The sequence below is a fragment of the Pituophis catenifer genome, unplaced genomic scaffold (assembly GCF_029215685.1).
Source record: "Pituophis catenifer annectens isolate HBS135680 unplaced genomic scaffold, rPitCat1.0.hap2 SCAF_11, whole genome shotgun sequence".
Taxonomy (NCBI): domain Eukaryota; kingdom Metazoa; phylum Chordata; class Lepidosauria; order Squamata; family Colubridae; genus Pituophis; species Pituophis catenifer.
Genome location: NW_027256891.1, coordinates 24,319,336 through 24,344,722, shown reverse-complemented (window position 1 = coordinate 24,344,722; position 25,387 = coordinate 24,319,336). Strand labels below are relative to the sequence as shown.

Below are 25,387 nucleotides of genomic sequence, written 5' to 3'. Positions count from 1 at the left end.
TGGTGTTTCACCAACGCATAAAGCTCTTTCCCAACCTAGTAGCCCCTTCAAGATAGGTAGACCTCAACTCCCAGAACCCTCCACAATGGGCGTGTTGGTTGGGGAGTTCTGGGAATTGAAGTCTGCAGGGGGGGGGGCAGGGATGGCGATGACTAGGTTGTAGAAAACTGAGGAGATTGGACTGCCATTTGTCAGAAATGGTGTAGGGTCTCCTGCTTGGGCGGGGGGTTGGACTAGATGACCTACAAGGTCCCTTCCAACTCTTGTTATGTTGTTAATCTGAACTATTGGAAACTTTTCTGAATTCTAACTTTTGGGATGAAAGAAAGGAACCACTTATCTAAGGTATCAAAGGGGGGGGGAATCCAAATTTTATTCCACTGTAGGTAGCTTGGACTGCCTACTTAGGTAGTCTACTAAGCCTACTGCTTAGTTCAGTAAGTCCTTTTCCAGAAACTGGAGAATACAGGTGTGTTGAGAAGCTGCATTCTTCCCCGGTCTTTTAGGCTGCTGTGGCCCGCCAGCGGAGCTGGTGGCAGACTCAGAGAGAGAGGAGGTTGGAGAGGAACATGGGCAAGTCCCGGAGTCTGGGGAAGGCTCTGACGAGGGCTCTGCATCCGAGGCAGAGATGGGGCTAGGGCCGTCTGACAGTTGTCAGCTGCCTTCGGAGTCGGACATCAGTGGGGCAGAAGAACAGCTGGATCCTGTTCCCAGTGTGTGCATGCACAGAGCTGCCAGGAGAAAGGAGCTGCTAAGGAACAAGGGTCGACTCAGGAGTAAAGCCACAGGTGGACGGTGAATGGCCCCTCCCATAGGGAATAAAGAGGAGCGAAAGGGGAGGGGAGTTTGCAGGGGACAATGAGTTCAATTCATTAGAGTGAAGATCTGTTCCTGACTTCTTGCCAAGTCTTGTCTGCTACAGAGTGGCATTTGAAAGATATCAGCCTGGCAAAGATATCCAAGCCTGATAAAGGTCTGTAGTTGTGAAATCTCTGGAAAGACTGTTGGCCGGGACTTTGCTGGAGAGGAATTCCTTTTAAACTAAATAAAAAAGGGGTTTTATCGGGTGCTTTTGGGGAAGTCTAGGTCAGAACACAAGTTTATAAAACAGGTTTGGTGATTTTTCCAGTGAAGGAACCAAGCACTTTTTAAAAGTGAGCGCAAACGTTTTATTCAAAAGGAGTATGCACATCTGCAAATCAGTTCCAAACAAAGACGAAAGAGAGAAAGACTCGAAACGGGGGAGGGGGGGAACCCCAGAAATTGTGTCTGCAATGAAAACAAAACATCGCCATAGTCCCCAGAAGGATGTTTCCTATAAAACAAATTTTATTCACAGCTAACTTTCCATTGGATCCAGAGGGCTAAGAAACAATGCAAGTACAAAAAAGTTCTTTATAGAGAAAAATACTTTTCACTCACCCGCTCAGGAAACGCATTTCTTTCCCCGCACCAGAGTAAAGAAGAAAAGATTAGCTTTAGAGAGTTTTAAAGTTGGGACTTTCAAAAGCCGAAAGAAACCACCACCGATGACCAGCAGGACACGTGGGGGGGAAAAAAAAACAGCCTCAAGCACAGAAAAATCCCTGCTTACTTTTGTTTCGTCACTACTTTTATCGGAGCCAAAGTTTATAACAAACGTATTGCTAGCTAAGTCATATCACGAAAAAGTACTATGACATGGAATAAATAAATCACGTTTAAAGTGAAGCGGAAACTGGAATCAAAAGGTCTTGTTTTTTTTCCCCTCTGCATGGAATTTCTTTTCTTAAGAAATTACGATCCTGCGGTCCAGGGTGAGACCGTTTGGTAGGCACCCTCAGAGAACTGTCAAATCACCAAATTTGGCGACGGCCATGGAAGAGGGGGGTCCCTTTAGTCTAGTGGGGTATTTTTCACCAGTTCTGTGTTTGGAGGCTTTTGTCTTGCTAATGGGATTCCCAAACATCAACAAAGAAGCTTTCAATAACTCCGTTTTACTGTTCAAACCAACTTTTGTTCAACGGGATGCCAAGAAGGTCTCCGTGAAAAACCTACGTTCAGTCTTTGGGGTCTTCCTACGAAGAAACCCGACTGAAACCCACCGTGGGGTTCTTGCAAAGTCACTAAATCGGCAACACACCCAACAAAGGAAGGGAAGATCCACACCGGAGGAGGCCTGAGGAGGACTTCCCTGGAGCTTGAATGCGAGCTCTTACTTATCTCAGGTGCAAAACCCTAACTTTCTGGGCACAGTACGTTAAATCAGGATCAAAGTGGATGGCAACGAAGAAGATTTGCAAGTTAAGCTCTTGGTGTGTTGTTGTTTTTTTTTAAAAAACACACAAAGGTTTTCAGAGAGGGAGCCGAAGGGGATTAAATGGACGAAAGCTGCAAGCTGGAAAACACTAGTTAGATTTAATGCTTTCCCACTTTCTGCCAATTTAAACCCTTTCCTCCAAAAATGTCGTTAGTCCAGTACGTGGGAAAGGGCCCGTACCTTCATCCTATCAACGTTCCTTCTGCCATCCAGGATCTCATGGCAGTTTCAAGGGATTATTTAGATCAGTAATATGCAGGGAAGAGTTGGTGGAGCCCTGCAATTCTGAAGGTCATTTTAAACTCCGTGAGATTAAAGAGGTTTTTTTTTTTTTTCTTAGATCAGGAAAATGGATGAATCAACACAAAGCTTTGTTTTTTGGTCAGAATAAAGTGAGAAAAGCAGCAAGTTGGAAACACGGGGTTATCTTGGCTACCCAGTTTTTCCAAAGTGGGGGGGATCTGGAAATTGGCAGAGATCAGACAGAATTTCACCAATGTGCAATCCTGGATAAAGCTTTTCTCATCTCTTCTCTTTTGTGTGTGTGTGTGTGGTTAAATTATAAAACCTCTTCCTTCTCTGCCTTATTACAAATATTGGTATTTTCTCTCTCTCCTGCCCGGTTTCTCTTTCTGACAATATTGGGGAGACGCTCGGCCTTTGAATGGGGGGGACGGACAGACGGGACTTGAAATCAAGATTTCTTGGAACGGTTGGGTGACCCACACACGACTTCCCGAATTGTATGGTCGTTCAAAAACAAACAAAAAAAAAAAAGCGGGGGAGGGGGGTTGTACAGACCTCAAATCCGGTAAATGGACACCCTGCCACCTATTTTGATGAAGCGAAGAGTTGTCTCGCCCATGCTGCTCTTCCTTTTCCAGCATGCAGAGGAGACCCAGCACACCCAAAGGTAAACAAACAAACAAACAAACAAACAAACAAACACACACACTGCAACCAGCCCCCAAGGTAATGTTATCAAAAGTTCAGACTCTGCAGAGAAGCCCTTTTAGAGGAGTTGTATAAAATGACTTAACTTCTGCTCGAATCGTTTCCAAGGCTCCCGCTATCCCGTCGGAATCAACCAAACTAGCATCCTCTCCACCACCACCCCGCCCCATCCACAAGGTTTACGCCAAAGACAGAGGAGTCCAGACATGAGCTGAGCTGGATTATTTCGACAGGAAATAACACCCACCGGCGAACCGTTTTTCCAGCTGCTTCTTCAATAGGAAAGGACCCTGCTAAGCAGGGGAGAAAGGCAAGGAACTCAAAAGAGTTGAGGGGGTCTTCTTGTTTTCAGGAGTTGCTCGGCCCCCCGTCTAGAGGCGCCGTTAAAACGTTGACTTGCTTTATCTACCGAGTTCTTTGGAGGCCATGTTCCTCCGTCCACACCCTCCCGCCGTTTCTACTCCATCCCTGAGCTGCCCCTCTATTATCACCTTTCCACCAGGCGCCTGGAAAGTCTCTGCCGATCTTCGGCTTTGTGCCTTCTCTCGCCGACGTCCACGTTCCACTTACCCGTTGTCCCCCGTTGAGCTTCCTCCTGCGGTGGAGAGGCACTAAAATGGATGAGGTCTTTTATTCCGACGGTCCCATCCAAGGCCCGGAGAGTCTTACATTTCACTTTGTGATGGATGAGCTTGCTACATTTTCTCTGGATCTCGCTGAAGGCTTCCAACTCTCCGCGGTGGTTGGTTTCGAGGAACTGAGCCTCCTCGTCCGGGAAGGAGCTGTCGGAGAACCTTTTCCTCTTCTTCTTCTTCTTCCTGCTGAGGTCTCTCTCCTCTTCGCTGGACAGCCATTGGATTTTCGGCTCTTCGTACCAGAGTTTGCCACCGGATCTTTTGAACCTTGTCTCGGGCTTCACTGCAGGGGAGTCGCAGCATTCTGCACCGGAGCAGAAGCTACGGGCGCCCCGTCTCCCGTCGTGGCCCTCGTAGCCCACGTTCTGGACACGTATGAAGAGTTCTTTGGCCTTCTGCTGGTGATGGTGGAGAGGCCACGTCTTGCAGCTGCCTTGGTAGCTGCCGTTTCTTTGTTCCGACGGGTTCCGGGGTTCGCTAAGTGCCTCGCTGAAATATTCCGAATCGCTGCTGATCTCTTCCAGCAGGTCTTTCAGTTTATACATAGTGGGAGACGACAAGGCTGTCATTTCGGTGGTTTGTTCTTGGGATGTTTTTGGGCGAGCGATATTGTTGCGTCCTCCTGGGATGGGGCTATGCAAGATGTCCGGCGGGGAGCCGACACTGTCCTCCTCCTCCTCCAGGGAATTGTCCCATTCTCCCTGGTAACTTTCGCTGAACTCTTGAGGGCACGCCTGGTCTTCTGCAGGCTCGGACCGTCCGTCGATTATTTCCCAGGGGTCACCCTCGTCATCCTCTCGAGGCTCGTTTTCAGGAAGATCCGATCCTAAACTCTCTTCCGTCCAACAGTCTTCTTCGTCTCTATTCTTCAGTTTGACCCGGAAGCCGTCTCCGGAACAGGACACTACCCTGTTCCACCAAGATGTATCTGATGGGCTTTGCGCGCTGGGACAGATTCGTGCGTATCGGGGCGTTTGGTAGTAGTTCAGTAAATAATGTATGAATTCCTCCGTTTCATAAACCTTTTGCTTCTTCGCCTTGGCTACGTCGGGAGCATCTACGAAGGACCCCAAGTGGGATCTCAGGTAATCCCACCTGTCAGGGGACGACTCGATCGCTTGGCAGTCCTGAGTGACCGTCACTTGCAGCAAGCCCCCGGCGTGAAAGGGGTGGGCAACGTTCTCCGTTAAGTGGCTGGTGACGGCCCTAGCAGCGGGTTCGTTCGAAAGAGCTCTCCTAAAAGAAGGAGGGGAGGGCGGCGAGTCTTCAGCCAGGAATTGTTCTTCTTTCTCTTCTTGGATCGTGACATTTTCCAGCAAGGCAGAAGGACAGACAGGTTGAGTCACATCCTCTGCTTCTGGAAGTTCAAGGTCAGGCACATCTGTCTCCTCCTTGTGCGTGTCCTCTACGGGAGGGGTGGAGGAAATCATCTCCTCTTCGGGTTGAGGCTCCGGGAGATGGGCCTCTGTTTGCCCAGAGGACAGCACAAAATTCTTGAGGAGAAACAGAAAGACAAACGGAATTACTGCACAACAAAGCAAAGATAATTCTAACACAGTCTAACAAGGAAGAGCTCACATGCAATTTGGGCTTCATCCACCTGGATTAGATGGAGAACCATCTACATCTTCTCATCTGCAACCATCACTGGGCACTAGGAGGAACGGGATCAATTTCCCCCCATTCTCAACCCAATGAAATGGGGGGAAATTATATTATTTTAAACTAGGCAACCCGAGACTCGTTCGATCACCGTTTCAGGAATATCCCCTTATGCCTTCGATAATGGCAGAGCTTCTAATGTACTTGGTAAGTTCTTTTTAAAAAATTCCAGGAGATGCTCAGAGGTGTATCTGCCTTGAAAGTAGCCCCTGTTGAAGCATAGATCACAATCAAATATTGGGAGGTGACCACAAGGAACGCTTTACGATATTCTTATTGTGGTCATAAAATGCACTACGATCAGTGGTGAAATGCTACCGGTTCGCACCGGTTCAGGCGAACTGATAATGATAAAAACTACCGATTTGGGCGAACTGGTAGTAAAAAAAAAAAAAAGCTACCAGTTCCTCCGAATCGGTATTTCCAATGATCAGCTGTGCCGCACAATTTAAAATCGCTAGAAAGCAGGAAATCCTGCTTTCTAGTGAATCTAAATCGCGTGACACAACTGATCACCCCCCACCCTCACTGTTCTTACCTTCCCAAGCCTCCTTTTGGTGCGTACTGTGAATGTGTGCGCGCGCAGCATGTGTTTGGTACACAGCACGCATGCACAGGCAGCAAACCGGTGGCAAACCGGTTCAGATTTCACCACTGACTACGATAAGGTTGATGTCATAAAACGTTTTGTAAAATTTGCCAAATTTCAGTTCCATGGGATTCCTGGTTTTGCACCCAGCTAAAGGTTATAGACAAGAGAGTTTTAATAGAATTTAGATAATGTCCTAATACAGCTCTTATTCCTTCACCAAATGGGAAAGATACAATACGCTGTCTCATTCTTAGACACCTTCACATTCTTAGATTGACTGATTTCATCTTCTTTTAATGACCCCTTTTAATGTTCTTTTAAAGGTGGAGTCTGGGCAACTGAATGGAGCTGTGTTTACTGGCCGGATGCCTTTCTTATCGCCAATGCGGAGTTTCATTCAGCAGATATATTCTCATCGTGCCCAGAGAAAGAAATATCTGCCTCTACCTAGGATCAAACTCACAGCCTACTGATTGTGAGGCGAGAGCTCCAACCTCTAGGCCACCGCCTTCTTAGATCGATCGATTTAATTTGATCTGATGTGATGTGATTTGATTTTTATAGCCACCCAATTCAATCCTGTGACCCTGGGCGGCTTACAGTTCTAAGACTATAAAACAATGAAAGCATTTTAAGGAACAGCTGGGAGCATCTTGAGGGCTCAATCGCTTAAAATGAACCCGCTGATCTCCCCTGCCAGAAAAGAACTGACCCCTTTGGAATATATACGTTTACAAATATTCTTACTTTTATTTGGCTTAGCAGCACTGTGAGGAGCCTGATTGACTCCACCCTTCTCTGAGCTAAGAGGTATTTTCTCTCCTCCCATTCAGGCAGCTTTGGGGAGTTCAGTCCTTCTGCAGCTGTTGCTTTCATATGCTTCCTGGGGCGTTTCTCCTCTCGGTCGATGCGCCTTTTTTCTCGCCTCTTAATCTTAGACCTCCTCCGTCCTTCTCCGCCTTTCTTGTCCTCGTCTTCCCGTCTTTTTCTAGGCGATAACGGAACCGTTTAGAGGAATATACCCATCAGAACTAGACACAAGAACAGTTTTTTCCCGAACACCACCATTCTGCTAAACAAATAATTCTCTCAACACTGTCAAACTATTCACTAAGTCTGCACTACTATTAATCTACTCATCCTTCCTATCACCCATCTCCTCCCACTTATGACTGCATGACTGTAACCTTGTTGCTGGTATCCTTAAGATTTATATTGACTGTTTCCCTATGATTATCGTCAAGTGTTGTACCTTATGATTCTTGACGAATGTATCTCGTCTTTTTATGTACACTAAGAGCATATGCAACCAAAGACAAATTTCCTTGTGTCTCCAATCACACTTGGCCAATAAAGAATTTTATTCTATTCTATTCTATCTGCACAAGCGTTGCAGGTGGTTAAAGAGTTAAAAAAAAAACCGAGCCCCATTGTGAAATCTAATTGCTACCAACGTACAAAACCGCCTTGCAGATTTCCACGGAGATATAAAATAAGCTGGAGAGAAATGTGAGCTGCTCCATAGAGCGATCTGACACTCCTACAATATTCAGATTATTAGCAGCTGTACATCAAGGCCAGGCTGACACTCCCAATTAAAGCTTTAATCCTTTCCAAGGGCATTTGAAATTTACCTCCTGTGTGGGATTCTTTAAAAAAAAAAAAAATCAGCATACATATAATTCTACCTCTCCCCCTCAGAGGTCACGCTGTTCCTTTTTCTGTTATCTTAACTACCTCTAATCTAACTTCTTGTCTCCAGGATGACTGCCTCTCTTTAAGGGCAACTGGCCTTGTAAAAACAGATGAACTTTTTAAGAGCAGAAATTGGGAACACCACTGCTTGCTGTCCCAACTCCCATAAGCCTTGGCTGGCGTGAACAGACGCCGAAGAATCCGAGAGACGCCCTTGGAAACTGTCTACAGTAGAGGCCCTGAGGTTGCTTATCGTGTTTTTCAGGGGAAACATTAAAGTGAAAAATAAAACTCAGTCCCAAGGCAGTAGGGTCTAAGAGGAGGAGAATAAGTCAATTTTTTCCGATAGAAAAAAAAATTTGTTGTGTTCAAAAGAAATTACTGGCTGACTCCGAGTGTGATTCCTAGATCTGTTGTCTCTTTTAAGCGGTTCCTTCTACATCTACGGCATGAAAGAGGGTCGAATTATTCTGGCCCTCCAAGCACCTCTTCTCCAAGGAGACCGTCTGTTCTGAGCCTCCCTGGCTTCCTTGCGGATCAAGTGATACAGCAGACTAATACAGATCGTCCTTGACTTATGACCACAGTTGTAACTCGTGACGGTCCCTTAATTGGGTCATCCGGTAAGACTTGAGAAAACAGCATGTCCGTGGCTAAGTAAGGCAGTTTTTAAATGAGTCCAGGGGTCCAGGTTCGCAGGGGTTCGGGAGAACCTTGAGCTAAGATTCTGTGCAGGTCGGAGAACCCCCAAATCCCACTCCTGGCTGGCCCCGCCCACCCCGCTCCACCCCTCCCAGGAGTCCCCACGCAGCCCATTTTGAATGCAGGTAAGTTAAGGGGGTGTGCGAAGGCTTGGGGAGGGCGAAAAACAGGCCTACCAGAAGTTCGGGAAAGCTGGAAAAGGGCCCCCGGAGCCTGGGGAGGCCATTTTCGCCCTCCTGGAAGCTCAAGAAAAGCCTCTGGAGCCCAGAGAGGGCAAAAATGACCCACCCACTGTGGTGCAGGCGGCCAACTAGGCCACGCCCACCGTGACCACGCCCACCCAGCAACAGGGCAGAGAACCCCTCCCTAAAATTTTTGAAGCCCACCCCTGAATGAGTCACTCCCGACGTTACAACTTTTTGCCATAGTCTCGTGGGGTTGCTTTTTCCTATTTATTGTTTTATTTCTGTTCTGTTCCTTTGAATTATTGTTAAGATGCTTAAAAGGGGGGACGGGGGACAAGGGACGGGGGACGGACACAAGCGGCAGATAAATTTAACAAAAGAAAAAATCCCCCCTCCCCCCCCAAGTTTGGGAGACTCTATTTAAATCTGTTATAATTTTGTACGAAGCACGAAACGCTAAGCAATCGCACGATATCGTTCAGCGCCCTAGGAATAAAAGGCCAGCATTTTATATACAATGGCTGAATGGTTGGGAAGGATGGGAACAGAAAACCCTGTAAGTGCTGCATTCGCCCAGAGAGTCGCAAAGCTATTTTGGTCTGTAGCATAACAACTTTTGTTCCAAACCCAAAGGACCGGGTGGAACCCTCCCTGCAGAATTAAAAGAGAGAGAAAAAAAAAAATCTAACAGAGCTCAGGTGTACTTATGTCTGCAGAACCCACTGGGAGAAGCAAAGCAGACTGAGAAAACAACAGTACTATAAACTTACAAGAAGATGTTAAACAGTCCACCCTGGATTTTAACACGATTAACAAGACTTGGAAGGGACCTTGGAGGTCATCTAGTCCAACCCCCTGCCCAAGAAGGAGACCCTACACCATTTCTGACAAATGGCCGTCCAGTCTCTTCTTGAAAGCTTCCAGTGATGAAGCTTCCACAACTTCTGAAGGCAACTTCTGTTCCATGGGTTGATGGTTCTCACAGTCAGAAAATTCCTCCTTATTTCCAGATAGAATCTCTCCTTCATCAGTTTCCATCCATTGTTTCTTGTCTGGCCTTCAAGTGCCTTGGAAAATAGCTTGATCCCCTTCTCTCTGTGGCATCCCCTCAAATATTGGGACACTGCTATCCTGTCTCCCCTGGTCCTTCTCTTCACTAGACTAGCCATGCCCAGTTCCTGCAACCGTTCATCCTATGTATTATCCTCCCTAGTCATCTTGCTTGCTCTTCTCTACACTCTTTCTAGTGTTTCAACATCTTTTTTTTAATATATATATTAAATTTTTATTAATTTTACAACAAATGTGTTGTTGTTGTAAAACATCTTTTTTTATAGTGTGGTGACCAAAACTGGATGCTGTATTCTAGGTGTGGTCTTACTAAGGCTTCAAGGATCTTGAACTTCATTGTGATCTTTTCCAAAATAATAATAATAATAATAATAATAATAATAATAATAATAATAATAATAATAATAATAATAATAATAATAATTTATTATTATTATTATTATTATTATTATTATTATTATTATTATTATTATTATTTATTGGTTAATCTTTAGTGAGATTCACAGCCTTTGAGGCTGGTTAATAGCTCAGCAGCTCGAGTCCTAACCAAGGACCTAGGAACTGTTAAGGTATCGTCGGAGGATGTAAGCTGTTCCGAGTAAGGTGGTTTTTTGTAGAGTCAAAATGTTCAAGTCTGGCAAATTTAGAATTTCTAAATAGCGGGGTAGCCCTTTGGGTATTGCTCCGAGGGCTCCAATTACAATCAGGACAACACACGATTTCTTTTTCCACAGTCGCTCAACTTCAATTTGTAAGTCCCAGTACTTTGTGATTTTTTCTTGCTGCTTATCTTCAATCCGTGCATCACCAGGTATTGCAATGTCAATGAACCATACTTTTTTCTTTTCAACTATTATGTCAGGTGTGTTGTGGATCAAGTGCCTGTCAGTCTGAATCCTAAAGTCCCACAAGATCTTGAGTTTCTCATTCTCTAAAACTTTCTCAACCTGATGTTCCCAGTGGTTTTTGCTGTACTCAAATCCAAACTTCTGGCACAATTTCCAGTGAATGATTTTAGCAACACGGTCATGGCGTTGTAGGTAGTCAGTTTGTGAAATTTTGCTGCACCCACTGATCAGGTGGTCAACTGTCTCTTCTTTTTCATTGCAGAGGCGGCATTTGCTGTTGGTGGTAACATGTTGAATTTTTGCCTTCATACAGTTTGTGGCTAGGGCTTGTTCTTGAGCTGCCAAAATAAAGCTTTCTGTTTTTTGTGTCTTTTTTCAGTACTCCTGATCTTAACCAGTTCCAAGTCAGCTTTGCCTTCAATACTTTTCAAGTATTGGCCATGCAGAGCTTTGTGTTTCCAATTTTCAGCTCGCTGCTCAATTACTTCTTTCTTATATTCTGCTTTTGTTTTAGTTGTCTTTAAAAGGCCTCCTTTATTTACTTCCTTAATCATTGGTTCTTCACTTTTCTGGATGTAACCATTCAAGCTGCATTTTTCTTCTTCCACAGTCTGCTTTACTTGTAGGAGTCCTCGACCACCCTCTGCTCTTGGTAAATATAATCGGTCAACATCACTTTTAGGGTTATTATTATTATTATTTAGGGTTATTATTATTATTATTATTATTATTATTATTATTTTATTTCAGGCTAGATGTATTTCTGCCTTAAGAGAACAGTAGCAAGTGAGAAAGTGAACTGCAAGTGAAATCATCAGCAATTATACCTATGATGTTTGATTGCAACCTATTTGCAAACTAGCTCTCAAATTATTTCAGACTTTGGAATCTGTTTATTCAGACATTATTCAGACATAAACCACGGCTTTATGTGCTCAACCCAACCATACTGAACAGAAGTAGTTGTCCAGCTGAATTTACCCTTGTTTTGTCTAAGGTTATGTTTGGTTGCAAGATTTGCCAGAACTTCATAGGAAGTTAAAAGTACAATCATTATTATAATGCAGTGTGTACAAGGTGACGCCTTCACTCAACTTTGATCTATTTAGTAGTGAGAGTGCAAACTCTCACGATAAATAATATAGGTGGGATCGCGGGGAAAACATTTGCTGAAATCTCAGGAGGCGAGTAAAGCATCTCTTGTAAGTGAGTAAGATTTCCAGGAATGAGCAGCCTGTTTTGAACCAAAGTGATGGAATTGATCCACTGTCTCTTTGCTAAGGTGACCCAAAATAAATTATGGAAAAATAGGACAACGTAGATGTACAGGCAGCCCTCGACTCAGGATCATATTTAGGGGCCAGAATTTCTGTCGCTCAGCAAGATGGCTGTTGAATGAGCCACATCTCATGTTAACAACCCGTTGTTAAGTGAATCATGATGTCGTTAAGCAAAGCAGGTTCCCCCCCTCCCCTGTTGACTTTGCTGGACAGAAGCCAGCTGGGGAAGTAACAAATGGTCATCATGTGATCCCTGGGAAGCTGCAACCAGTCGTGAAATGCAAAATTTTCCCCTACTGGTTCTGTGGGCGTGGCTTGGGTGGGGGTCATGTGACTGGGTGGGCGTGGCCATTTTTATTTTTAAAGCATTTTTTTTACTACTTATTCGCCCGAACCGTTAATAAAAAAATGCTTTAAAAAAGTAAAAAAAAAAAAAAAAGGTTCCAACGATCAGCTTTGCCGCGCGATCATCAGAACTTTTTTTAAAAACTTTTTTAAAGCATTTTTTTAAACTACCGGTTCGGGGAACCAGTAGCATATTTTACTACCGGTCCGGGCGAACCGGCCCAAACCGGTAGCATTTCACCCCTGGCTGCCACCCTCATTGTAAATGCATGCGAGGACTGGGGATGACTCACATTTTTCTGGGTCATCGGAATTTCGTCACTAAACGAATCGTTATAAGTCAAGGACTACCTGCATGTCCTCAGTCTAAAAAGACCACGACGCCCCGCCCCCCAAAATATGTCAATGCTCTTGGTCCACAATTTGAAATACAGGGAGGCCCAATGTGATTTGGTCTTTTTAACCTGTAACTTGCTCGCTTCTGTCCAATTCCACACACTCACGCGTGTGTTTCCCCTCCCCACAAAGAACGGTTAACGTGAATGATTCGATTTAATGAAAGCCAGTGGTTTAAGATCCTCACCTTTCCGTCCCTTTTCTGCCTCTGTTCTCCTCTCTCTTTCTCTCTCGCTCTAGGCCTTGGAGGGTTAATCTTTCTAGGGTTCTCTGTTTTATAGCATTCTCACTGAAATGATTAGTGGCGTCGGATGTCACCTGTTTCAAAACAGCAACAACAAAGCGCATGGCTAATTCAGACCTGCTTTCCGTCCCAATTATTTTTATATATATATATCTTTATATATATATCTTTTTTAAAGAATTGCTTATTATTTGTAGGCAAAAGAGTTACACTCTACAACAGGGGTATCAAACTCAAGGCAGCCGTGAAATCCCCGCCGAACTGGTAGCACCGCCGAACTGGTAGCACCGGCGGCGGGAGGCTCCGCCCACCCACCAGGACATCATTACGTCCCATTTTTTAACCATCTGTGCATGCACAGAAGGTTCTGCGGATGCGCAGAAGATTTCACCACTGCCGCGGGGTGCTTAGATCTGACCTGCAGGGCCGGTCTGGAAATAGCAAAGGTTCAGCCCACGGTTCCCCTGCCAGCGAAAACAGACCTGGGGGGGCTCCACGCGGGCTAGCAAAACAAACTGAAAACAAAACAAAAGCAGAAATGTTTTCCCTTTTGCATTTGAGCATGCAAGAAGGAATAGGAAAGGAGAACGGGAAAGCTAAAAAAGGAGGAAAAATGGGAAGGAGGGAAGGAAGGAAGGAAGGAAGGAAGGAAGGAAGGAAGGAAGGAAGGAAGGAAGGAAGGAAGGAAAAGATAAAGGAGGAGGAGGAAAGATGGGAAGAGAGCAAGGAAGAAAAAATAAGGAAAAGAAAAGGAAGGAAGGAAGGAAGGAAGGAAGGAAGGAAGGAAGGAAGGAAGGAAGGAAGGAAAAGATAAAGGAGGAAGAAAGATGGGAAGAGAGCAAGGAAGGAAAAATAAGGAAAAGAAAAGGAAGGAAGGAAGGAAGGAAAAGATAATGGAGGAGGAGGAAAGATGGGAAGAGAGCAAGGAAGAAAAAATAAGGAAAAGAAAAGGAAGGAAGGAAGGAAGGAAGGAAGGAAGGAAGGAAGGAAGGAAGGAAGGAAGGAAGGAAGGAAGGAAGGAAAAGATAAAGGGGGAGGAAGAAAGATGGGAAGAGAGCAAGGAAGGAAAAATAAGGAAAAGAAAAGGAAGGAAGGAAGGAAGGAAGGAAGGAAGGAAGGAAGGAAGGAAGGAAGGAAGGAAGATCATAATGAGTGAGAGAGGGTCTCCCTTGGCACTTGGTCACCACAGGTGCCCCACACAAGTGACGTCAAACTGGCCACGCCCACCATGGCCCCGCCTCTTGAGGTCAAACACAACGGCCTGATGCGGCCCTCAATGAAATCGAGTTTGACATCCCTGCTCTAGAACGAAATACAGAAAACACAGGGCGATATTGGCCCTTATAAAAGCACAGATAGTCACACTCGAGTTATGACGGTCACGGGACCCGCCCATCAAGATCGTTCACTCGGGATGGTCTTCAATTAGATCTTCCCGCGCGACCGACCCAATGACCATTTTTGCAGCAGGCGTTAAACGGAGGCCGAAGACGCTAAGCGAACCCATGCTTTGCTACGGGCGTTGTTTTGCCCAAAAATTGAAGAGTAAACGCACGTTTTCGGCCAGTCGTACAATGTAGTTATGGGGCCATAGTACGTGACAGCCATAAATGCGACACAGTTGAAGTGCAGTCACATGACCATGGGGGAACTTCCGACCATCGGAACATCGCATCGTATCACATCATATCGGAAGTACCTCCAGGGAGATCTGTCGTAACTTTGAATGGTCGCCAAGCGGCCAGTCGTAACTTGAGGATTACCCGAAAATTCAAGAAAGTGGCAGAATTGTTTTCGGAAGCACGTTCTGGATGGCTGGTGCTCCTCATAAGAAAAGTTAATTGCGGCCAAAGAACAGGTAGTCCTTGACTTACGACAACAGAGCCCTCAATTTCTGTTGCTAAGCGAGTTTTGCCCCATTTTGTCAACTTTCTTGATCCGCTTTCCTAAGCGAATCGCCGCGGCTGATAACGTAACTTTTGAACGGTCACTAAACGAATGGTTGTAAGTCGAGGACTCCCTGCATGCGAAAGCATGAGAGGAAGGTGATGATGTCCTTGCAAAGGCTGATTTATGGGGGGGGGGGCGTGGATTTATGGGGAGGGGGGAAAACAAGGTGGATAAAAATCGATGTTTTTTTTAAAAAAAAAAAAAATTAAAAATCAGATTTTTTTTTTAATTTAAATCAGATTTTTTTAAAAAATATTTTTATTAAATTCCAGACTCAATCGATCAATATTTCTGGGGTACGTGGTTTGGGTTTCTTTCTTGCAATCCTGGCTTAGAGCGTGTCCCCACGAGCGCGCACGCCGCCTTACCTTGATGTTACACGCCAGAGCTTTGCCGTCGTCCCCTTTGAACATCAGCTTCATGCCCTTCAGCGCCTCCATGGCTCTGGCGAACGATTCGGGCTCCTCATATTGGACGAAGGCTTCGAAGGACCTCATCCCGCGGAAAACGAAGTGATTCCTGCTTCTTCCCACCGTTTCTTCCCGGTAGGGGTCCAGCATGGGGATGTCGACGTTCTTGATCTTCCCGAAAGTTCCAAAGACCGCCCTCAAAACCTCCTCGCTGGGGGTCTCGCTATCCGAACCTTTGGGGGCGAACCACTTGCAGGGCAGGCCTTCCAGGTGGACGCAGTCGGGAACCGCCCGGCTTTGCTCCTCCTCCAGCTGTTTTCGGGTCTTGGCCTGGGGCTCGGATTCCTGGGCAGGCGGGCCGTCGGGAGGGGTTTCCGTCGCGACCACCTGCAGGTCTTCCTTAAATCCGTTCAGCTTGATCAGTTGGCCGTGGAGCTTCTCCTTCAGGCTGGAGACCAAACGCTTGGTTTCGGCTTCTCCTTCGAACCGGATGAAGGCCTTGGTGCTCTTCGACACCTTCACGCTGGTGAACTGATCCGGCGAGATCATGTTCTTCAGCTTCTCCATCACTTCCCACTTGGAGAAAGCCCGGGTCGATCCGGTGTGTTCCGGAAGCACCACGCTGATTGTCAGTTTCGCCACCGGCTTCAGGTAAAGCTGTTGAGACGCGCATAGCTCCGTGGCTTCGGACGGATCGCAGACGAGGGTGACCGTCATGGCGTCCGAATATCCTTCGGAAAAACAATTCAAAGGCAACTTACGTGCGCCAAACGACTCTCTTTAAACTTCTGGCAAAAGTGACTTTAGGCCTCTCTACCCTTCAAACCCAAAGGTGCTTTTATTAAGAGGCGATTGGACTTTCTGGTTGGTTGGTTTTTCTTTGAAGAAGTTTCGCTTCTCATCCAAGAAGCTTCTTCAGCTCTAACAGGATAGTGAGGAATGGAAGGACTGAAGAAGTTTCTTGGATGAGAAGCGAAACGTCTTCAAAGAAAAACCAGAAAGTCCAGTTGCCTCTTGAAAAAGCACCTTTGGGAGAACCATGACCTGGATGACTGAGAATCTCCAGAGACATCTGACCCTTCAGCCCAGTTCTGAATGGGCCGCAGCCGGTAGTGAGCTGCGGCCCAGGGATTGGGGATCCCTTGATTTAAGGAAGTGTAAACAGACGTATATCTGAAAAAAATTGTTCTCATGGAGAAGAACATTTATAGCTCAGAGTTGAAAGGGAAGGTCCTTGGGGGCTTTCTGAGCTTGGTTGTTTCCTTGCAGATGCTTCCTCACCAAGTTAGGTCACATCATCAGTATTAGCACTCTAGCACTGATGACGTTATCTAGTTTGGTAATGAAAAGTCTACAAGATACAACCAAGCTCAGAGAACACCAAGGACTTCACTGAGTCTAAATGGTTTTTATAAATGATTATTGAGTTGGCCTCATTACAGTGGGAGTTAATCCAATTTAAATTTGCACATTTGTCATTGCAATATCCCAGTATCTACTTATTTAAAACTCAGCGCAGTCACGTTGTTTTTACTGTATTATAACAAGCATAACTAATACGATCTTTAACTGAATTGGATAAGAGAAGGACTTAAAATTAATACATCTAAACCTTCAGCCAAAAGGGAAATTAAAAACAAGGTTCATTTGAATTGTTCTTCAGGAAGAGACAGGCCATTCAAAATATCAAAGGGAAAAAAAAATGCCAATCAGGAATTGATCTGACAGACTCTAAGCTGTAGAATAAAAAGAAGATACACATCTTTAGACAGAATTCTGTTTACTTAGAAATTTCATCCACTTCAAATTATTTCACAATTAATAAGGGACAATTAAGATTGTTAATATTAACTTTTTTTAAAAAAAAAAATCTGCGCCATTTAGTAATTCTAACAAGAGCATATGGGGAAAAAATGTTCTGTAAATTGCACACTACTTCAAAGGATTAAGTAAATTGCACACATCAAACATTGCAATTTTTAACAGATTGCCACTGATTAAAAGCGCTTATCATTAATATCAAAAAACCCATTTTAACTCATTTGCAAATCGCCCCAAAACCCACTTTTTCTCGATAAGCTCAATTTTATCAATAGTATCGCGTAGAGCACTGAAATGCTTTTTGCCATTTTTCCACTCTCGTCTTACCGTTCTGAGCCATGCAAATATATTTTTCAGTTTTCAACCAGTTCAAGTGCTAAATATATCTGCTCTGAGAATGCCTGTTAATCTATCTTCCTATTAATCTAGAACAATCTATTCTGCCAAGCCCATGCGATAATTAAACCTTTACAAACCTGTGCCCTTTTGAGAAGCGATTAATAGGTGGTGGAAATTCCAGTTACTTTTTTGATCTTGGCGACAATTTTTGGCTCTTTAGAACACATGTTCCTGTTCTCTGCCAGTCTGCCAGTCTTGTCTTCAGGCTCTGCATGATAAATGGAAGTATTTTGGTTTGTATACTAAGAACCGACCACCGAATGTTAAAAGTTACTAAGATGTTCCTTTGTTCTCCGCGGAAAACCGTTCTCCACGCAACCTTGCCACGGCGCGATTGTGCAGAGGAATACTAGCGAATTCTACCAAGCTCTCTTCTGAGATTTTTTTAGACCCCAATTGCAGAACTCCAGGGAGGCTGAACAATCAAATACACCCAGAGGCAAAGGCATCACCTGTGCCCATCCTTTACAAAACATCTCCATCACAGCTGTACGTTCACGAAATGTGCTGCCGATGGACAACAACACAACCATCTCTCTTTCCGATAAACATCCTCTTGAAATAATAACACACAAACCCAGAGTCAGCGATACACACTTCCCTGCAATGTGAAGGATGGCATTTAAATGTCTTAAATGAGTAAAAAGCAGCCCATTTTGAACACGGCAGACAAACAGGTCTGCCACTTGTACACAGCGCACCTCTGGGGGAAAACGGGTCTCTAGTAAAACATTTGAAAACACCTAACTTAATCTGAATTTATTTCTGGGTTAGTTGCAATGGATAAAGAGGTCTTAGGGCTTTGAAAGTATATTCTTCATATATTCCGAAACTATGTACATTCTTCGTAACCCCAGAAATTTTAGGAAGCAAACCAAATGGAAAATTTCCTTCGCCTTAAAGGGCCTTTGCTACTCCTAGCTAAATTCAGTTTCATAATAGCCTTGCTAAAGCCCCGTTTGCCTTCTTATATCTATATTTATTTATATATCGTATTTAGAAACCCCCCGCTTCCCTCGTAGAACGACTCTGGTGCAATTGCTCTTTTTCCCCCCACCAGACAAACGATGGGCTGGATTTTGTGCAAAATGGCTAAAATTACACTTTGCTTTGTTTTTCCTTACTTGGTAAAGTTATTTCTAGTTCATAGTTGTTTATTTGTGTATAGTATTTTTATTCTTAATTTTAAAGACAGCATTACATAAGTCTAGGGTATTATTTTTAATGCATGAGATCTCTTTCAAAGCTGTGTTGCTCCATATAATAGCCTGAACCCCAAATTAACACAGTAGATAAACCGCATCTGAACCCAAATAAAAGTTTAAGGGAGGGTGGGTGGGAAGGAAGGAACAGGGGAAACAAACTAACCTCAACATCTCTTTATTTGCTTCGATTTCTGTTCATTTCCTCCACAGGTCATGTGAAATGGGAGTCCATAACCTTCTCATTGCTGAATTTTTGTTCTTGACGGGCTAGAAATGCAGAAAACTTATTAAATTAGAACAATTTAGAGCCTTAAATTGCTCATCCTCACTGTACAAACCCTGGGATACCCAGCTCAACTCTAAAAAATACAGGTAATCCTATACAACCACAATAGAGAATATATCTGCTGAACAAAACTCCGCACTGGTGACAGGAAGGGCATCTGGCCATTAAACACTCTGCTAGCTCCATTCAGTTGCCCAGACTCCACCCCGCAAGGGATTATGGGATCGTTAAATGATGATGATGATGAAGCTGGCTGTGAAGGTCACAGATGGTAGTCCCATGACCCAGGGACCGTTATGCAACTGTCATAAATACGTGCGGATTGCCAAACACTCAAATTTTGATCACCTGATCACGGTAATAGTGATAAGTGCGAGGATAGGTCCTCGACTTACAACAGTTGATTTAGTGACCGTTCAAAGTTATGACGTCACTAAAAAAGGCGACTTATGATCATTTTTCACAGTTGCAACCTGTATAGTTACAACCACGATCCCGTGATCAACATTCAGATGCTTGCCCCTAGTTCATCCTTATGACCGTTGCTGTGTCCCCAGAGTCACGTGATCTGAAAAGCCAAGTCAACGGGGAAGCCAGATTCACTTAACAACCAGTTTGCTAACTTAAGAACTGCAGAGATTCACAACCTTAACAACTGTGGCGAGAAAGTAAAATTTGGCCAAACTCACTTCACAAATGTCTCACTTAACATTAGAAATTTTGGGCTCAGTTGTCGTCGTAAATCGAGGACTTGCTGTATAACACTTAACCCCACCACTACAGCCCAATCCATACAGGGGCAGTATCCCACGTTTCCACCTCCCCAAAACAATGCTCAAATTAAATCAAATCAAATCAAATCAAATATTAGTCTGATATTACTGAGCAGCATGCCAACGCAATGCTAGAAATGCCTTTATAACCCATCATCCCCTTCCATAGGACAGGCTCCTTCTCCCACAAGCCTTCTTTTTGCAAAGAACTCCCAGCTTCCCTCTATAAGGCCTCCCCTCCAGATATGTGGGACTACAACATCCATCCTCATGCACGCTAGAGAGGGATTATCTTGACTTCCTATCTTTGACTCCTGTCCCATCCAGGCATTTGGGACCCCCAGTGCTCAGGCAAATGGGAGTTGTAGTTCCAGACACTTCTAGAGGCACTGGGTCCATGGAAGATAGGAAGGTGGGAATTGGCATGGCACTCACTCTCCAAATGTTGCCCCACTACTCCCAGTGCACAGGACGATGGGAACTGGAGTCCCAGACAATCCCATATGTGCTGGATTCACCCCAGTACCTGCAGGAGACAGGCAGATGGGAACCAAATGCACAGCACCTAGTGAGACAGGCGGATGGGAACTGGAGTCCCAGACACAACCCGACGTACTGCATTCACCCCAATGGCTGTAGGTGACAGGCAGATGGGAACTGGAGTACTTTAAAATATTCAGCACCTACAGGAGCTAGGCAGATAGGAGCTGGAGTCTCAGACAAGCCAGGCGGATGGGAGCAGGAATACGAGCCAAACAGAAAGGATGGGAACTGGAGTCCCAGCAAAGTCAGGAGTATGGGAGCTGGAGTCCCAGGCAAGCCAGACAGATGAGAGCTGGAGTCCCAGGTAAACCTAGCAGCTGGGACCTGGAGTCTCAGACAGGCCAGGTGGATGGAAGCTGGAGTCCCAAGCAAGCTGGGTGGATGGGACCTGGAGTCTCAGGCAAGCCAGGCAGATGGGACCTGGAGTCTCAGACAAACCTGGAAGCTGGGACTTGGAGTCTCAGACAGGCCAGACGAATGGGAGCTGGAGTCCCAGGCAAGCCTGGCGGATGGGAGCTGGAGTCCCAGGTAAATCTAGCAGCTGGAACCTGGAGTCTCAGACAGGCCAGGCTGATGGGAGCTGGAGTCCCAGACAAACCTAACAGCTGGGAGCTGGAGTCTGAAGGGGACGAAGCAGATGGGAGCTGGAGTCCCAAGCAAGCTGGGTGAATGGGACCTGGAGCCTCAGAGAGGCCAGGCAGATTGGACCTGGAGTCCCAGGCAAACCTAACAGCTGGGAGCTGAAGTCTGAGGGGGACGAGGCGGATGGGACCTGGAGTCCCAGGCAAGCTGGGTGGATGGGACCTGGAGTCCCAGGTAAACCTAACAGCTGGATCTGGAGTCTCAGACAGGCCAGGCTGATGGGAGCTGGAGTCCCAGGCAAACCTGGGAGCTGGGGTCTGAGGGGGACAAGGCGAATGGGAGCTGGAGTCCCAGGCAAGCTGGGGGGATGGGACCTGGAGTCCCAGGTAAACCTAGCAGCTGGAACCTGGAGTCTCAGACAGGCCAGGCTGATGGGACCTGGAGTCCCAGGCAAACCTAACAGCTGGGAGCTGGAGTCTGAGGGGGACGAGGCGGATGGGACCTGGAGTCCCAGTCAAGCCGGGCAAATAGGGCTTGGAGTCCCTCCCCTCAGAGCCCTCAGCGCGGAGAGGCCCAGAGGCCCCTCGGGACCGCCCCACAACCTCCAGCCGCCGCCGCCCCTCGGCCTCTCCTCTCCTCCCGCGCCGCGGCCTACCGGGCCTGCCTCGCCGCCTCTCCCGGAGCCGCCGCCGCTGCTTCCTGGTCCGGCCTCCCCGGGGCGGAGCCGCCGCGCCCCCTCTCGCCCCCCGCCGCAGATGGCGGCCCTGCCCGGCCCCCTCGCTCGCTCCCTCGGACGGACTTCGGCCTGAGGCCTCCCCGGAGCCCCACAACCGGCCGGCCCGGGGAAGGCTTTCCCCCCCGCACCCTCCTCCTCCTCCGAAGGATTAAGTCGATCCACTCCCTTCCTCCCCCCTCCCGCCTCAGGGGCTATGGGGGAGACCCCTCCCCACCGCCCTTGCTGGAGGGAAGGAGACCCCCACCCACCCCCTCCCTCCCCTTGCTGGCTGGATTTGAACCCGGGGCCGAGGCAGGAGGAGGGGCAGGATTCATCTCTTCTTTTTGGCCCCATAGCAAAGGGGTCCAGGGAAGCCCCCAGCAAGACCCCCATCCCCAGGGGACCAGTGATACTCAACCCCCCCCACAAAGGAAAGCTCACCCCTTGCTGGAGGGAAGACCCCCTCCCCATCTCTCCCCCAAGGGTCTTGCTGGCCCCTGGCAGGGTTTGATTTGAACTCAGGGCCGAGGCAAGAGGAGGGGCAGGACTCATCCTTTCTTTTGACCCGTAGCAAAGGGGTCCAGGGAAGCCCCCAGCAAGACCCCCATCCCCAGGGGACCAGTGATACTTAACCCCCCCACCCAAAGCAAAGCTCACCCCTTGCTGGAGGGAAGACCCCCTCCCCATCTCTCCCCCAAGGGTCTTGCTGGCCCCTGAGAGGGCTGGATTTGAACCCGGGGCTGAGGCAGGAGGAGGGGCAGGACTCATCCTTTCTTTTGACCCTTAGCAAAGGGGTCCAGGGAAGCCCCCAGCAAGACCCCCATCTCCAGGGGACCAGTGATATTCCACCCCACTCCCTCCAAGCAAAGCTCACCCCTTGCTGGAGGGAAGACCCCCCCACCCATCTCTCCCCCAGGAGTCTTGCTGGCCCTGGCAGAGCTGGATTTGAACTCAGGGCCGAGGCAGGAGGAAGGGCAGGATTCATCTCTTCTTTTTGACCCCTGGCAAAGGGGTCCAGGGCAGCCCCCAACAAGACACCCCCCCCCAGGGGACCAGTGATACTCCACACACACACACACACACAAAGCAAAGCACATCCCTTGCTGGAAGAAAGACCCCCCCCATCTCTCCTCCAAGGGTCTTGCTGGCTCCTGGTGGGCTGGATTTGAATCCGGGGCCGAGGCAGGACTAGTCCGAAGCCCTGTTCCCCCTTTTGACCCCTGGCAAAGGGGTCCAGGGCAGCCCCCAAGGAGCCTCCAGGACTGTCCTGGAGGAACCAAGACCCCCAGGGGATCAATGACAACCTTTGGGGGGGTCACCCCCCCAAAAAACACGCACACATGCACACACATATGACAACACATCTAGGACCAGTTTGAGCCCTGGGGAAGCGGAGTTCCTTCCGGCACAAATGTGGGGCGATTTGGCAACCCCAATAGCAATGATTCCCCCCCCCCAAACACACCTTCTTTCCACCCCCCCTTACAGGATAAGGATGACTTCTGAATCCGACCTGCCCCCTATCCCAATCTTTGCAAAAAAAAACCACTTTCCATCCAGATGCCGGGTTTGGTTCTCCCCCATGGGCACAGGCAGAGCTGGAAGGAGCCTGAATCCCGCACATCTGGAAGAGGGCTCAGCTGGAAGGGATTAGGGGAGCCTGGTTTTCAAACACCCCCCCCAAGGGAAGAGGGTCTCCTAAGGGGCCAAATCCCCGGGACCCTAAGCAATCCTTTTTTGCAAACAGCTGCCTCTCCTCCGCATGCCAGCTTTTAAAAAAATAATCCCATTTTCTCTGCAATCGGGGACATTTCTTTTTGGGGCAGAAAAGCATAAAAAAGATTTTGGGGAAGGAAGGTGATATTTAGCAAACTTCCGAGGAATCTGCCTTATTTTTCTTTGAATAAGAAGGGAAAGGCAGGGTAGAGGACAATCCAGAACAGGGTTCTAGAAGGGGGAACCCTAATCCCATCAAATCCATCAACAAGACAACATAAATCTGGGACCCCGGCCCTCACCCCATCCCAGAGCCTGTAGTACAGTGGACTAAAGCACTGTTATTAACAGATTAACATCTGCTGCTTGCAATTACTGCAAGTTCAAATCTCACCAGGCTCAAGGTTGACTCAGCCTTCCATCCTTTCAAAGGTAGGTGAAATGAGGACCCAGATTGTGGGGGCAATAAACTGACTTTGTATAAATATACAAAAAGTATGAAGGCTATTGCTTAACGCATTGCAAGCCGCCCTGAGTCTCCGGAGAAGGGCGGCATATAAATTAAAGCAAAATAAATAAATAAATTAAATTAAAAATTAAAGCAAAAAAATAAATAAATCCCGTCTACTGTAAACGTGCTGCCTGCCAGGTTGGGCCAACTTGGAAAGATTAGCAACAAGTGAGCCTTGGGAGGATTCCTTTGGGTCCCCCTTCCCTCTTCCAGCAAAGCCACCCCAAATTCTCTCCCCCCCCGAACAACGACCTTGGCAGATAGGCTGGGCCGAGAAGAAAAGGATGGACAGTCTCCCTCTCCCCGAAACCCGGACAGGCTGGCATTGCCCCACTGCATCTCCACCAGCCAAGGCCGGTGCTCTTCCCATTTGAGAGGTCCTTGGTGCTCTCTGAGTTTGCTGGTTTTCTTACAGACATTTCAGGGCCCAACTAGGTAATATCATCAGTGTGATGAGATGATGCTGACTAGCACTGATGAAATTACCTGGTTTGGGTCATGAAACCTCTGCAAGGAAACCACCAAGCTCAGAGAGCACCAAGGATCCGGCAATCTTCCTCCTCCCCCTCCTCCCCCTCCTCCTCTCCACATACATACACCCCTTTCTTTTAACACTGATAATGTTACCTAGTTGGGTCATAAAACGTCTGCAAAAAAGCAACCAAGCTCAGAGAGCACCAAGAATCCGGCAATCTTCCTCCTCCTCCTCCTCCTCCTCCTCCTCCTCCTCCTCCTCCTCCTCTCCACATACACACACCCCTTTCTTTTAACACTGATAATGTTACCTAGTTGGGTCATAAAACGTCTGCAAAAAAGCAACCAAGCTCAGAGACCACCAAGGATCCCACCATCCTCCTCCTCCTCCTCCTCCTCCTCCTCCTCTCCACATACACACGCCCCTTTCTTTTAACACTGATGATGTTACCTAGTTGGGTCATGAAACAACTGCAAGAAAACAATGAAGCTCAAAGAGTATCAAAGAAGGAGCCCAAGTCATTATCTTCCTCCTCCTCCTCCTCCTCCTCTCCACGCACCCCACTTTCTTCTAGCACTGATGATGTTACCTAGATGGGTCCTAAAACGTCTGCAAAAAAAAAGCAACCAAGCTCAGAGAGCACCCAGGACCCCACAATCCTCCTCCTCCTCCTCTCCACACACCCCACTTTCTTCCACCCCTGATGAGGTTCCCTAGTTGGGTCCTGAAACGTCCGCCAAAAAAAAAAAAAAAAAAAAAAAAGGGCACCAAGCTCCCACAGCCATCCTCTCAACCCCGAACTACAAATATTCTCCTTTACTGGCTCATCCCCGCGCGACGCATCACCGCCTCTCCGCAGCCGGCGACGCCCCCGAGGAACCGAAAAGCAGCCGGCCTAGAGCTCCACCGCCTCCCCGGGACGCCGGTTACCCAACCGGGCGAGCATCCCCGTCCTCGATCCGCTCCTGCTGCGCCCCGATCGGCTTCCCAGGCGCTGCTGCTGTTGCAAGCTTCCGTGCGCTCCGCTCGCGCGCGCTCTTGCGCACCGGGACCCGGGGAGGGCGGCCCGCTTAACGCGCCCTTCCCCTTCCTG

At 47.2% G+C, this 25,387-nt stretch overlaps 1 protein-coding gene across 5 annotated transcripts; it reads right to left on the bottom strand.

The window, feature by feature from the left end:
- Positions 1–1,311: 1,311 nt before the first annotated feature.
- LOC139322616 (A-kinase anchor protein 17B-like) lies at positions 1,312–25,341 on the bottom strand. Of its 5 annotated transcripts, none has more exons than XM_070951767.1 (7): positions 25,115–25,341; positions 18,857–18,960; positions 17,566–17,696; positions 15,227–15,999; positions 12,852–12,982; positions 6,890–7,130; positions 1,312–5,381 (listed from the first exon to the last, which is right to left on the bottom strand). In XM_070951767.1, exons 4-7 carry the CDS (start codon positions 15,983–15,985, stop codon positions 3,741–3,743), a joined length of 2,772 nt encoding a protein of 923 aa, XP_070807868.1. In that variant the 5' UTR covers positions 15,986–15,999; positions 17,566–17,696; positions 18,857–18,960; positions 25,115–25,341; the 3' UTR covers positions 1,312–3,740. The 5 variants fall into 5 exon arrangements, with proteins under 5 accessions (XP_070807868.1, XP_070807869.1, XP_070807871.1 ...); XM_070951768.1 differs by having other exon boundaries at positions 25,225–25,341; XM_070951770.1 differs by having other exon boundaries at positions 25,230–25,341.
- Between the last annotated feature and the right edge of the window lie 46 nt (positions 25,342–25,387).

Bases quoted from the DNA above. Each gene is read 5' to 3' on its own strand.
- LOC139322616 (XM_070951767.1), bottom strand. From the start codon at position 15,985: ATGACGGTCACCCTCGTCTGCGATCCGTCCGAAGCCACGGAGCTATGC. The intron at 12,983-15,226 runs GTAAGGCGGCGT...GTTTTGAAACAG, and splicing joins CTCTGGCGTGTAACATCAAG to GTGACATCCGACGCCACTAA. The intron at 7,131-12,851 runs GTGAGGATCTTA...GTTATCGCCTAG, and splicing joins GGCAGAAAAGGGACGGAAAG to AAAAAGACGGGAAGACGAGG.